Below are 14,985 nucleotides of genomic sequence, written 5' to 3'. Positions count from 1 at the left end.
AATATTGTTGTAACTTTGAAATCAGCATCTGTAATACAACTTACCTGTGAATATGGCTTTCAATAGCAGGACTAGAAAATGTAGGTAGATCTTTATGATCAAGAAATATATCTTCATGAGTGATCAGGGTGAGTCTCGGATTGTCCATATCTAACCAGCTTGGGATTTGCCCGTTAGTAACAATGTAGACATGCCTCACCCATGGAGCATACATTTCCAAAGACCTGAGTGAATATCGTAATTCATCTTTGTCGTCAAATCTTGAAGTAACAACGTTGATGTCAGTTAGAGGAACATACTTCTGAAGACTATGAAGAAATGTAGGATCGGAGCCATTCACCCAAGTGTAAACTACATCGATAGGCACATGCTGACATAACTTTTTTTGAAAAGAAGTTTCAAGTATGTTGTCATTAAATGAATGAAATACTGCTTCGTACTTCTCTTTACTCCACACTAACCAGACCTATATGGATATCAGTCAAAATTAATAATTGTGAAACGAACTATTGCTATTTTTGGATACAAAAGGATTGTCTATGAAAAAAGATGATTTATTGAAATATCATATAATCTTTTATATAAAAAAAAAAAAAAAAAAAAAACAATAGTTTCGTTTGAGTATAGTTGAGACAATGGAATGGAATTTTTCATTCGATTTTTTTTAAACTGACAGTTGGTGGAAAGTCGACCATATCGCATTGTGTCAATGCAAACAAGTCTTGTCAGTTATAAAAACAAACTAGAGTGTCAGTGGGGTTTTCTAACCTCTCCAAAGTGAATGATGCCGATGAAAATACAGGTAAACGCGACTAAGATTACGAGTAATGAATATTTATTTGACAGGAGGTCATAACACCGCCTTTGCACTAATTTCCATGTGCTCATTATATCAATAGACCCTCAGTTGTGGCCAGCATCTCTCTTAAACAATTGTACACAAACTACCGTTCGATCACTACGCGCACAGCTACTATCAATTTCAACAAATTACGCATCAACACAGATGGACAGATCTACCAGCGGTTCTCAAAATGATATTTTATTCAACGCCAATCACACTTCAAGAGTATATGCGATTTATGTATCGTACATATTTACATTTGCTATAAAATTTTACAGGAAAATCTTATTCATTATTAAGAAAATAATACAGTGTCCGTATTAAACGTATGTTTATTGTGTAACTAACGAAAATACCTATGAATGTATGTAATATTTTTTAAATATATTCTGCAACATATTTTTAACATCAAAAAGGCCTTACTTCGTATGCAGAAATCCGTAGTATACAATATACAATATGTATTAAAAATTGCGCCCACCATCCATACGTTCACATATTAAGTATAATGTAGGTATTTATAAATGGTTACCCTCATTCTAATTCACCATGTATTACTATTGTTGGACAGTTATATATTTATCACAAAATCGTAGTCAGTTATAAAGACCTTCTTGACTTATATGAAAAAGTACAAAAATTGGACAGGCATTTAGTTCTATAAGTTAATATACCTATGTTCCCGCGCAGTAAATGATACACAATAATTATTACAGTGGCAGGTTTTGATTCGTTTTTTCTTTGTTTTTTTATTTAAAATTTTAAATAACGATATCTCATTTATTGGGCTAACTAATTATTATAAATAATCATCCTCTAATCGTATTATTTGTATGACGATAGATCATAATTTGAATTATCCTAATACTTCGAGTGGCGTGGCATTCCGCGGAATGCCTGAGCTGGGAATTCAATTTCATAATTGATAATAGACATTATAACATTTATTCTAAATATAATATTCTTAAGGATATTATATTTCTACCTAGACATTCATTTCGTCTCGATGTGTAGCCGATACGCTACCATTGGTACAACAGAAAAGATAACTTAATAAGAATAAGACAAAAGATGGTAATAAAATGGAAACGGAATAATGTACGAATTGACGCGAAATGGTAACATTGTTATGATATCACATATCACGTATGCAACGTTACGGACTTCAAACGTCTGCCACGTCGCTTTGAAAATACTTTATGATTTCCGACTGGAAAATTATGAATATATCCTGTACCATAAAGCCAACTATTGAATGAACAATGCACAAGTTTATAGAATGACATCTCATTAAAGTACACGTCTTTGCGAATCATGCGGCTATAAAGTGCGTAAAGTATAAAGAATCCCGGTAGCGTCGATCAATCGAAATTCAATTCATTATTTTCTTATTTGACGAATATCACCGACCGGCTTTTGTTATCATTTTTATTACTACGAAAAAACTGAACGCCTGCGTTATCCTATGGGCCCAGTAAAGTCTGCAACAAATAAATAAGCGGATGAATACAAGGCGAGAAGAAAAAACATAATTTTTTTTTTAATAATTCTAGGATGCACAAAATGCCGATTCTCGAGCTCCGCCCCGTAAACTTACTTCAAAAGTCGACTTCTGGCCTTGGTGAGAGTGTCCGGTGAGTCTTTCAAGATATATTTCCTAATTCCAAGAATATATTGGTGGACGTACGCATCCCAATCCAAATTCGATATGTCAACGTAATAATCGTTCGCGTCACTCGTTGTCTTCACATCTTTGGCAAGATTTTTCATATTTTCCCCATCGAATAGCCACTCGTTGACGGCGAAAAATTCACCAGTTTTAGCTGCTCTCTCGAATCGTCGGGTGATTTTCATCATTCTGTAAAACGTTCGTCGTTACAGGTATTTGATAATAAGGTATCGAACTCGCCCCTTCATTACATTCATTTTATGATGCTTTGTTAGTTATTTGAATTAATTTCAATAGATTCTACTCTAATTGGACGGTAGATAAATTATACTCACATAGGATTACCGCCTTGAATCCTCAAGACGAGGTCGAGTACAAAGGCGGGCAAAAAGTGCAGCATTCCGGCCATCATCTTGTGGATTAATTTATTCGTTCTAAAGGTAACACCCGGATACCACATAACGTATTTCGACGGAGAATCGATCGCGTGTTTTCTCGTCAGGCTTCCAAATTCGGCCCATCTGAAATAGACGTTCAGAATAAAACTCGGAATAAAAGATGCGATATTATCCCAAATCCGATCAAAGCCGAATTCAGTGGCCGTCATCCCGTCACGAAAAATGAAGAAATAAAGCGAACGAATATCGCAATCTTGAAAAAATAAAAATTCCACCGAATAAAAAATCCATTTTTTTCACGAACTCGATATCGATTCCAAGTTATCATCATGGAATCATTTCAAGGTGAAATTCAGCTTTCGAGTCCGCATCTGTTTTTTTTTTTTTTTTTTTTTTCTTCAATAGTTTTTCGGTTGACGACGATCAGATAGGATAGAAAAAAATTGCGTAGAAACTAGAGTACCATATCCAACGGTATCGCTGTGTACACAAGATACTTTGGGATCTAAAAGGATTGACATTAGCTCACGTACAATAAAGATACGGCACATGTAGAAACTGGAAACTAGGTCATTACCTGATCGGATTGAAAGGACCGCTGGTGCAGTTGTATATCTGAAGCTCTTTCGGCCTACGCATGACGTTGTGCCAAGACGCGCAAATCAACGTATTGACCACGTGATCAACGGGAACGACATCGACGTTAAGATCGCTGTTGCAAATGATACTCCGGATGGTTCCCCGGCCGATTTCCATCATTATTCCTGAAAATCGATTAAAAATTTCCCCATTTATAACTTATATCGTCTTATTCGGCGAGCAACTAACTATACCCTTGATCGTAAACTGTAAGCCATTTTTCAAACTAGGATTATCTCGCAGCCCCTCAATCGAGGGCGATTGAAAGGCTTCTAATTACAGGTCGTTCGCTTGAACCGGATCAGCTCGCGAGAACGGTAGCCGGGAATTCGATATGTCGAGATAATTTATTTCAAAAGTCGGTAACGTTGCAGGCGTATTCCGTTTCGAGCGAATACGCTCGTTTCTATCGGACGACGAGGGGATCGAAATAAAATTGAACGTATATACCGACGTAACGCGGTAAGCGGAGTATACATGTATAAATACCTGTGATTCCGCACACGTTGTCAACCCACCCAGGAAAAGGTTCCTGGTAAGCCGCGCACACGATGCTCGGTCTGACAATGGCTACGGGTAAGCCGGCGCCTTTCGTAGCGATTATTTGTTCCGCCAGACCCTTCGTCAGAGTGTAGGTGTTGGGGTGTTTTCCGATAAGCCTCTTTTCCAAGATGGCTAGCGTCTCGTCGTCGAGACAATCGCACATCTCCATAACCGCGTCCGGCTTGATTTTGGTTCTGCAAAAATCGTAGACCCCTCGGTGTTTTATTCGATTTCAAAAAATTCCGTTTCGTAGCGCGCCTCTCGTTCTACCGTACGCAAGAATAATAATCGGATCGCACTCACGCGTAAACCGATTCCCTGATGTGTTTCTGATCGGCGTTACTGTACGCTGTACTGACGTGGATCATGCTAACCAGACTCCCCATACTTTTGCATAATTTGACAACGCGCTCGGTTCCTCTCGTGTTAAGGTTAACGGCCACTTTCAAAGATTCGTCAAATCTGACCGTTGCCGCGCTGTGGAAAACGACCGTCACCCTCTGGATCAGCATCGCTTTGTCATCCGGGCTCAGGCCCAGTTCCGGTAACGCCACGTCGCCTTTTACCGGAATGACCTTGTTCAGGTTGCCGGGAACTTCCCATCTTATCCTGTCGAAGACCTGAGCAAAAATAAATGACAGATTTAGAATCGCCCGGCAGGGCCCTTCGATTTTCATCAGAATCCACAGGTGTCCCCGTCTCGGAGTTATATGTATGTATACGACAGGGAGAGATATAGGTACGCGGGATATGATCGATTGAAATTGCGGAGCTTTTTTTTCTTCTACTTTCGCTCGTAATCAAATTTTTCGACGAATAAGTTCTTTTTTTTTTTTTTTTGTTTTTCTTTATTTTTTGTTTTTGGTAGAAAAGATAAAGCGCCGCGGTCTGTTTCGGATCAAAGTATAATCTGAACCGATATGATTTTAACGAGCCAACCGAAAAGTTTCGCAATAAGTCAACGCCGATTTCAAACAGAGCGGACACGTCGAATTTCGAAATGGGACGATTATCGAAAAATAACTCACCGGGTTGTCCATTAATTCTTTATGCCTTTGTTCGATGCTCTGCCCTTTCTTGGGACGTATGAGTATGTAGATAGTGGCCAGTCTGGGGCAGGATCTCAATAATTTCTCAAGTAGTGCTTTTCCCAAGAATCCCGTTGCCCCGGTCACGAGGACCACGGCGTTAGCGAAAAACGACTCGATCGAGCCTCCCGCTGCACTTGCTTCGTCGTTCTCATGGCCGTTTTCAGTGTCTGCGTTAGTCGTGCCCATTTTACAATTAGCGCAGATCAGCGGTTACGAGCGACTGACGGACGGACGTTCGACTGGGAAATAAAATTGAAAAAGAAATCACGAGCGGTGCATATTTGAACGTTGATCGATAATGCAAACCCGTGGAAACGCGGCGCGTATAGACGCGCTATACACACCCATAGAAGAGATGATACGGAATTCCGAATATGAAATATTCAAAATCCAACTTACTCGCTACACATAGTCAAGGTTGCGTAACCGCAAAAGCAGCGTTATTGACGCCGGGGCAAACGACGAGCGTGGATTTCACCGGTATATACATATAACTATACATACACGGATAGCTGCCTCGTATCGTATGGCTATAATAGGAGTCGATAAAAAATCGATTTGCGAGTGACTATAAATAATAAATAATTACGCTGTAGCGTATAACAGCGAACGATGCCTGCAGCGGATTATCAATTGGAGCTGGTTCGTCGCGGTGCAGGTAAATCGTCAACTTGTAAAAATGTCTCGGGTATACCCTGCGATCGACTCGAGCGATTCGGTATATCGGTTCGACGACCTCCCCGCGGCGTCGTACAGAATTTTCTTCCCATTTTTCCAGCGGATCGATCGATCGATCGAATTTTCCGAATCACCGGAATGTAGGTCGGATAAAGCGCGGATTCGATCGCGGGATATTTTTCACGCGATCCCCCAGCGATTAGCGGCGTTGAATTCAAACGGCCGATCTCCACGCTCGATCACGCGAAAAATCTTTCATTCAATAATTCAAGTGAACAGATACGTTATATCATCGCGTGCACGCCGAATCTGCGCACACGTGAAAGTAGATCTTGAAAAAAAAACAGGAAAGCAGAAAAAAAAGAAAAATGCAAATTTTATAAGAGCAGTTTTGCGGTACGCTTATTGTTAGGCACATGTATGTATGCCGCATCCGAAAGTTGGCCTTGAAACGAATATCCTCGGTATTTCGTCTACAGTCGTCTTATCTATATGGCCCACATTGCATAACGTAACAACAATTTCGCGAATATACAAATCGCGGGTTAATTTTTTGAAAATATTTAATTACCAGCTGTGACTCAAGGTTTCGTGTATGTATAATATCCTGAATATATTTACATATATGTACATGCGTTCGTATACCTACGTTACGTACAACAAAGAACTGTAGATTAGATCTCACGTTATACAGATTTCCCAACTATATGTATACGCGATCTTGGATTGGATTGAAATAGAAGAAAACAAAAGTGAAATAAAACTAGAAATAAAAGAAAAAAAATAAATAAATAAATAAATAACAGCGTGCAATTATTTATCCGCGTTTCCTCGATCGAATGATAATGATATCTGTTCATCATGGACGAGTGTTTTGAAATAATATCTATAATTATATACATATAGTGTAATTGAAAAAATTATTCGTCTCAGGTATGTCGTGATAAATGTCATTCCAACTACCGTAATTGTTCCGCGATGAGGTTCAAGATCGGGGTAAATAACGGGGAATGGAAAAAAGTTAATAATTACAATATGAATATATACAAATTTGACTTCCATTAAAATCGCTCGCCGGTCTACATTGGTATACATGTATACATATAACGATGTACGGATGGCATCCGTACGAACGATTTCAACATTACGATATGATAACAAAGTCGCGATATATCTCGTAAGAAAAATTCGCGTTGATAATAATATTTGGTACATCGCGGGACACGCGAATTCGACGGTCGGAATTATGAATCGCGGTTACCGCATCTCCCTTGCGGTTCAAGTGTGTATAAAATAAGATTATGCAATCACTGCGGGCTAAAGTTATCGCTAGACAATTATCGTTGAGTATATAACCGCAACTTTATCTCCGAACGCCACGTGACCGCGATTCTCATAACATCTAGACAACCAAACGCCTTATCAAAGATTCCGGACGGACCGAAAATAGGACGCTAGGGGTAATGACTCCGCTCTTGATCTTCGGCTGACGTCATCATATACATATTTTTGTTTTTTTTTTTTTTCACGAAACTCGTAACATAATTACCGCACGCCCCTCAAGATCATCCAGATTTTCGTGAACCCGAAGAAAAAGAAAAACAAAAAAAAAATATACGGGGAAAAAATAAAGACGACGCGTGAGCGAATACGTGCGGAAGATATCGATCCCGTACGAGGAAAGTCCGTGAAATTTTAATTCGACGTTATAGGACAGAACGCGCCGTTTTCAATGTTTATACAGCTTGACGATTCCCTGGAAAAGTCCGCGCGCGGATCCTAGAGTCGAAAAAAATACACGCGTACGTTACATATATATGCATGAATATTCTCACACACAATGTCATCGTCGTTGTTAAAACGAACGACTGTGTTTAAATTCATTACATAACGTGTTAAGCGGTTGCTAAAATAAATTGCCATGTAGGAATTAAAACGGCGGCCAATGTTACGAGTCAGCCAGCTGATTGCGAGTATAACGATTTCGCTATTGGAGAAAGAATTTTTTCGTTCGAATCATGTTCTGTTTTTTTCACATTTCTGCTGTTTTTTTTTTTCTTTTTTTTTTTCTTTTGTAGCGTGTTCAGCGAATCGAAATAATACGTATTCAAAGTTGATATACGATGTGGCGCGTAGACGCGAGAAAGAGGGCCGCGTATGTCACCTGCATTATATACGTTACATGTATGTATATATATGGGTCATTTAAAACTTTTGCCGCCGACTATACCGTCCTATCTTGACTAATGTATTACGACCGAGTTACATGTACACACGTATAACATACCACACGTGTATATCAATTTCCATATGCCCACGCACCATCCATCCCCAGCGCCCGTAGTTTCGTCGGTGTGTGTAAATTCGACGTGCACGCCATGCCCCGCGCTCCGAGGATAAATATTTTATCCGATACTTTACGTATACATGGATATCAGACGAACCGCGAACTACACGTGATTTGCGAACGGGAAAGTTTCAACGCGACCCGCGATAATCGTGAGATTAATTTTGAGAAAATTTTTTTTTTTAAAAAAATCATCCGCGACAGACGAACCGATGCGTTGCGGAGGGTTGCTTCTTCCGTTTTCAAATATTTATACAAATCGTACGCGTGTTTTTTTTTTTCGTCTTTTTTCCGATCCTGTGGAGGACATAAAAAATCTAGACACCGAGGCAATCGAGTCGAGTAAAAAGAATGCAACGAAACGAGTCAGAAGAGAGGAAAAAAAAAAATTCGGTGTCAAGTTGAAAACAGAAAGTAACTCGGAGTTCGACGCGCGGCAATCGATCGTTTTTAAAATATCTTCGGCGTGATCCGATCCTTTCCAGTTTACCCGATGGTCGACGACGAACTGTTGTTTTTTAACCGTCGTCGGTTTTTCTTTTTTCCCATTTACCCCCGATGCCATAAGGTGCACCGGCAGCGCGGCAAATTTGATCCGTCGCACGAATATACGCGCAAACCGAAACAAACCGCACGTCGGAATTCACTCGCGTTACTTTTCAACGATAATAACCCCGCGGCCGATTCAAGGATCGATAAACAACGAGTTCCGTACAAGTCGTACGCTCCGTTTCCGATAACCGTCGTCGGATCGATCGCTATTCCTCTTTTGCCGATGGGATCACGAGACGCCAGAGGTCGACGAAGAGGCTCGAATTCAAGGCGGTTCAAGAATTTCTTCAACTATCCGGGGGACACGTTCACCCCGAAGCGCGGCAGGTATTTTTTGTACACCGGATTATTTTTTTCGTTCTATAACCAAGGAATATCGTTACTCACGGATATAGTCGGCGAAATTCAATTGATTCTCCCTCGGAATGCAAACGGAGGGAACTTGCGTAGGATTTCCCGTTCTTCGTCACGCATCGCATCGACGGATTGAAAAACAGCTGTCAGCGTAGGATAATTGTTCGCGTTCAACTTATATTATACGTATACCGCGTACAATAACTTCACGAACCGACAACGAGCATTCCGAAGCGGCTCTGAGGCAGGATCGTCGGAACTTCAGCGCCCACAGAAATTGGGATACATTTATTTCAAGGGGGGTAAACACGGCAAGGTAGGGGAAGAGGGGTAGCTCATCGTTTGGTTGGATGGTTTAGTAGTTCGTTTGTCGCTTGTCTGCCCGTTTGCGGCTTTGGCAGATGTTCCAACAAAATATCGCTCGAAGTAACCACGAGGTGGCACCGCCGACAAGGGTTGCCTCCGGGGGTTAAAAATACGAAAATTGGAAACGGCGCGCGGCGGGACGACGACCAATTGTTGCGTCGGTTGGATGAGAAGAGATCTGTGATTTCCCCCCCCCCCCCCCCCCCCCGCTTTTTTGGTTTTTTTTTTCCGTGAGATTTTTATCAAACGGCCGGGTATTCGGCGGACGCGACGCGGGGCGAAGAACGAAAATTGGAGAAGGTCGCGTGTTAAAAAGTCACAATGAGCCGCTGCGAACGGTTCGTGAATTACAATTAGGCTGATTTATAAATATATTTCTATCTCCGAACGTTTATTGAAATTTTCCAACAGCTATTTATGTGTACGATTATGACGGATGTTTCAGCACTAGCTAGAATACATGAATATATTAATTCGAAAATATATTATACATTCAACGAATTAAATTAAAAAGTGAATCTAGGTTGATGGGAAAGAATTGTGCACGTAACCTGACCCATTTCGCGTTCTAGAATTATTACGTAAATTCGAATTATCCGTAGACGAGAGACGACGAAGAGAAAAAAATAGAAAAAATAGAAAAAAAAAAAAAGAGAAAACGAGAAAACGAGGACTTTTCCGTGGCAAGTTTAACGCTAAAGTTACGAAGGTGTTCGGTCCGACCTTCACCCTTGGGGGTAAAAAGATTTCGTGCATAATGCGAGTTTCAATTGAATTGCTCTTAATTGTTTTATCCGCGGTCACACAGCCTTGTCCGGTGAATGAAACAGGCAACAAGTGGCAGCTGCCTGGCGTTAAATTATCTTGCGCTTACATTATTACGCTTTTAAATACGCGCTGAGAACTGCACGGCAATTAATTTACCGTACAGCGTAATTCGAAGTTTTAAAGGTTGCCCGCGTTGTATCAAGATAATCGACATACGAGGCTTGACGTTTTTTTGAACTCCGTTGGAATATTTTTATCATCGATCACGCAGATTTCGAGCTCCCTAAAATTTACCGAATTTATACATATCAAATAATAATAATCACCAGGGTAAGTATATCACGTTTTCAACGTTTTCAACTACTCTGGATACGTCGTACATAACGAAAGTGGAATGTTTTTCAGATTCTCTTTGAAAGTCGTAACAATTAAAGGCGCGAAGATGAGGCATGACGTAATTTTCGCCGTATGATATACTCGTCTATTATTAAGTTCGCTGTGGGCTGCTGACTTTTATTATGAATGAATCTACCGGGTGGTATAGAAATTTACGATCAAGCCGTTACTTAATTTTTCTCATTTTCTTTTGAATCGCTGAAAATGGAAGATCGTTATCGGGGCGCTCGATCGGGGTAGCTTGTCTCAAAATTTACTCGATCCCCAATAAGAAATGGAAAGGAATTCTCGATACGTGCGTAACCTTTGAGTAAAAAGTTTTGCAACGCGAAAAGATAAGAGCGCGTGAATTTAGCCGGGAGAGCGGAATATCGGACCGCCTACCAAAAGGCGATCGCACAAATTATTCAAATGACGAAAAGGGACGTTTTTATCCGCTTTAGCGATCTCCGTTTATATTTAATCGGCAAAGCAATCCAGTTTTCTCAATTCTTGAATACTCATAACGAAACTGGGCCGACAAGTTATAATGAATTTATAAATTTCCGTTAGGGTTCTTAACACGATATGCCTGGTTCAGTAAGAGAACCGGACTTGAAAATTCTTCCTTTCGCTCACACTAACCTACTGCTGACGCATAACTGGACTCGATTACATTCAATGATAAATGAGCTGTAATTATTTACCCGTTTGTTTATTTATTTATTTATTGATTTTTTTCTCGTTTGTCGCGAAAAAAGATTCTCTCAAACTTCCATGAACTTTTCACTTCCTCGTTAACGTGGCGTAACGTTCTACCATACCTATCGCGCACCCGTAAAATGTTATATGCGGTACACGAAGGTTATTAATATGTTTATACCGTTGCTTCTGCAAGTTTGCAAATGAATGCAGATATCGATTGCCGGTTTTTCAACCGATCGCTTTTCAACCGTTTTCATATTATCATAGTTAATCGAACGCGTCAGCGGCGTTCCTTGAAAACTTTTTCCGAACAAAAACTTCCAGAACACTTCCGACACAAATATTCTTTAGAAAATCTTCACAGTAATTAAAATAATAAAATGAAAAAGGAGCTCCGCGGCGTTACGTCTCGTGAATAAAGATCCATGACGCGAGATAACATTCACGAAGTAACGAATTGAATAATCCTCGAATGATTATGGGATGATTCGAGGACACTCCGTATACTGCATAAAACGGAAGCAGGGGCCGACGTCCGTGCGTTGCATGGAAATAAATGCATTGAAAAATGTGTCAAGAAAACTCATTCGTCGTACGCGAGGCGTCGAGAAGGAGAACGAGAGAAAAAAAAAAAAACAAACAAAAAAAAGAAAACTTCGAATGATTCAGATCCGTCGTTATGTTATAGCGATGACTGGCGAACAAAAGGAAAAAAATTAAGTTCGTTCAGCGACCCTGATCTACCGATAAACATTAATTGTTAACGTATATGCTCGATTCGATAATCGCGTGTGCAATGACAATTATTTATAATTACAGAGGTATCCTTCGGATCTCCTTACGATATATTTTATCGTTAGTCGCGCACGTGTGTTGTTTGAAAAGTTTCACTTTGCCACACATTTTACGCGGACCGATAAATTTCTGAATTATGAATAGATTTTTGTATACGTAGAAAAGTATATATATGATCTGTATAATCATTGATCGCACCGATTGCATCTCGTGATCGGGTATAGTATTGTATAAGGTAATTGATCAGGTGGTAGCGCTTTCCCATTTTCTCTCTTCGTACAACTGGGTGAAATCCAGGCCGAGCTTTATTTATGTTTCACACCCATGCGTGTATGCATTTTGTTTTTTTTTAATTTCTTACGTTCATTCATTTTACTGAGAGATAGAATTTATTATTATTTTTTTTCTTTTTTCTTCAAATAAAAAAGAAGTGCAGTTGTCACCATCGCAGTACGTAGTAATTATATTTATTCACTTCCTTGTGTATTATAGAATGTAAATTATCGTATGTATAATACGTGCAAATATCTTGCAAGAAGAAAAAAAAAAAAAAAAAAAAAAAATGACTTTCAAAGAACTGCAACTGCATGTACACAAATGCAACCTATTGCGGAAGCACTTTCTTTGCATGATCACTGTAACATTCACGTTTCAGTCCACTCCGGGTATATACAAATACATACAGGTATGTATATATATATACAGACATGTATATTTTTTATTGATAATATTTTATCTGCGATAAACTGCAGAGAAACTTACCGTTTTCGTTTTTTTGTTCTTTTTTTTCGTTATCCTACACTCTCTTCTTTATTATTTCGTGTCAGATATCTGTGATGTGGATGATTACGTAGAAATATGTATGTATAAATTTATTGATTTATTTAATTTCTCCCGTGGTATCGAAAACTCGTAAATATTCGTGGATTAAATTGAGTGATTATTTGGCCCACGACGAAGGGGACGGGATATACTCGAGGAACTTTTGTTGAGTACTTTTATATCGGCAGTTATAAATATTAATTATACAAAGAGGTTCGATTGATCCTTCCTACAGAGTGCAGGGACAGTTCTTCTGCAACTGATGTTAAGGCACGCGGCGTCCCCCTCTAAATATATTTTACCGCTGCAATCGCTATTTCACCTCCCTCCCAATTTCTTGTACACAGAGTACGTCAGCTGCATTATCCAAGAGGCGTGTGCGTTTGATTCGATTTACGTGTCCCGTCGCATGGGTTTCGGGGGATCGTTTGTTGTCGGCGGAGATAATCCTATCGGATGTTGATTATTTTTAATATGTTTTTCCCAATTCAGTTCTGAACGAACGATCGACTCCATCTCCATCCGAGAAGAAAAAAAAAAAAAAAAACACGCGATGCGCTCATAGTTCGTCAATTGAAAATATTGTTCGAATATCTTTTCACCTTTTTCTTTATTTCGTCTACGTGCTACTATAAACAACTACAATTTTTACCCGTAATTTTCTCGTACGAATACAAACGTCACAATTTTTTACGTTTATATTTTCTCGTATCTTCTCGTGATCTAATGTTCGAAATTTGTTTTGTACAATTCATATTCGGTATTATGCTTCATCTCGTAATTCGACCGGAGAGCGAGAACGATATCTTACATAAAATTTCGAACTTACGCACGATTGTTGAAAATTTTTTTTTTTCCTCATTCCTTTTCACGCGTTTAATTTTACTTTTGTTTTTTTTTTTTTAATTTTATTTTGCTGAAACTATATTCGCGATAGCGAAAATTTTATACTCGTTATCGCATTTCTTCGAATTCCATGGTTTGAATTATTCTAACCACGCGACACCGGAAGACTATACATCTCGCGTAAACTGAGATGGCGGAATTGTATGACTTGTATCGTTAGAAGTGAAAATTAAATCACGTTTAGGGATTCGTTTCGCTCTCGCGGGACAGTCGTCTTCGTTATCAGCCACTCGTTAGATCGCGACCAATGACAAACGAAGCCGAGGTGGAATTCGTCTAATTTTAAACGTAAACAAATTCATCCGTCTAGCCGTAAGGATAGACCGTACAAACAAACCGAAACAAAACAACAAAAAAAAAAAAAACAAAACAAAACAAAACGGAAGTTTTCATTCGAGAAAAATACAAACTAAAAACGTATACAAACACAGCTCGAGTAATAAAAACGGTATGACGTTAACGATCCACACTTGATCTCTGTGCCGATGTAGTCATGTACGTACAATAATCCGACTAATTTGGTTCGACGAGACGCTAATTATCTCGATCGGATTTTAACTCTGACACAGACATTGCGGTCGAGGGGCAGCGCGCAGCTATATGGGACTGCACAGTCAGGGAAAACTCGCTTCTACTCGGATAATCTGGGTCGTTGCGCTTTCTCGGAAGTTCGCACCTGTGGCGATCGTCTGTGATGAGAAGATCGAACGAAATATGAGAGAAAGAGGGAGAGAGAGAGAAGATCGATCAATTGGAAAAATCAATTACCGATCGGACGATCGATTAAAGAATAAAATGAAAAGAAGATTCTCGTTACGGACCCCTTCAGTTTTCCTCACAGTTAAGTAGAAAACGCCCGTACTGATAACGAATCGAATGACACCTCGTTCATGTTATTCCGAGATTGCTAAAAAAATGTCGACCCAATGAGAAAGCACTCGTTGACAAGGTCTGCTGAAAATTTCGATTAGTACCAACCTGTTTCTCCTACAGCGTTCTGTCCAACTACTTCAGTTACGAATGAGGTTCGCGTACGCGATTGTGAAGAAACCTCGTGGAAATCGTCTTTGATTTTATTTTTCACACTCGAAATCGACTCGAATTTCTTTCTTCTCGAACTCGCGCGTTCTGTT

The 14,985-nt window shown here is 39.6% G+C and overlaps 2 protein-coding genes across 7 annotated transcripts in view; both read right to left on the bottom strand.

The window, feature by feature from the left end:
- LOC105690631 (N-acetylglucosamine-1-phosphotransferase subunits alpha/beta) overlaps positions 1 to 1,030 on the bottom strand; it is a 7,297-nt gene extending 6,267 nt beyond the window's left edge. Inside the window, exons 1-3 of one of the 2 annotated variants that reach the window (XM_012408611.3) lie at positions 769 to 1,030; positions 300 to 466; positions 45 to 224 (exon numbers count right to left, since the gene is read on the bottom strand). In XM_012408611.3, the coding sequence (XP_012264034.2) occupies positions 45 to 224; positions 300 to 466; positions 769 to 888 (467 nt within the window). In that variant the 5' untranslated portion in view covers positions 889 to 1,030. Of the gene's footprint in view, positions 1 to 44; positions 467 to 768 lie in introns of both variants that reach the window. The other variant, XM_012408610.3, reaches the window with a different exon arrangement.
- Positions 1,018 to 14,985, bottom strand: LOC105690633 (putative fatty acyl-CoA reductase CG5065). Of its 5 annotated transcripts, none has more exons than XM_012408613.3 (8): positions 14,831 to 14,985; positions 5,122 to 5,423; positions 4,397 to 4,713; positions 4,040 to 4,287; positions 3,489 to 3,675; positions 2,849 to 3,034; positions 2,442 to 2,702; positions 1,018 to 2,325 (listed from the first exon to the last, which is right to left on the bottom strand). In XM_012408613.3, exons 2-8 carry the CDS (start codon positions 5,368 to 5,370, stop codon positions 2,247 to 2,249), a joined length of 1,527 nt encoding a protein of 508 aa, XP_012264036.2. In that variant the 5' UTR covers positions 5,371 to 5,423; positions 14,831 to 14,985; the 3' UTR covers positions 1,018 to 2,246. The 5 variants fall into 5 exon arrangements, with proteins under 5 accessions (XP_012264036.2, XP_048510450.1, XP_012264035.2 ...); XM_048654493.1 differs by lacking the exon at positions 14,831 to 14,985 and adding an exon at positions 12,887 to 13,217; XM_012408612.3 differs by lacking the exon at positions 14,831 to 14,985 and adding an exon at positions 9,149 to 9,569.

The sequence above is a fragment of the Athalia rosae genome, chromosome 1, assembly GCF_917208135.1.
Source record: "Athalia rosae chromosome 1, iyAthRosa1.1, whole genome shotgun sequence".
In the NCBI taxonomy this organism is placed as follows: domain Eukaryota; kingdom Metazoa; phylum Arthropoda; class Insecta; order Hymenoptera; family Athaliidae; genus Athalia; species Athalia rosae.
The sequence above is the reverse complement of the archived record's forward strand: the minus strand, read 5'-3'. Positions and strand labels throughout refer to the sequence as shown.

Bases quoted from the DNA above. Each gene is read 5' to 3' on its own strand.
- LOC105690633 (XM_012408613.3), bottom strand. From the start codon at position 5,370: ATGGGCACGACTAACGCAGACACTGAAAACGGCCATGAGAACGACGAA. The intron at 3,676-4,039 runs GTATTTATACAT...ATCGATTTTCAG, and splicing joins CAACGTGTGCGGAATCACAG to GAATAATGATGGAAATCGGC. The intron at 3,035-3,488 runs GTAATGACCTAG...CGTCTATTTCAG, and splicing joins GGTCCTTTCAATCCGATCAG to ATGGGCCGAATTTGGAAGCC.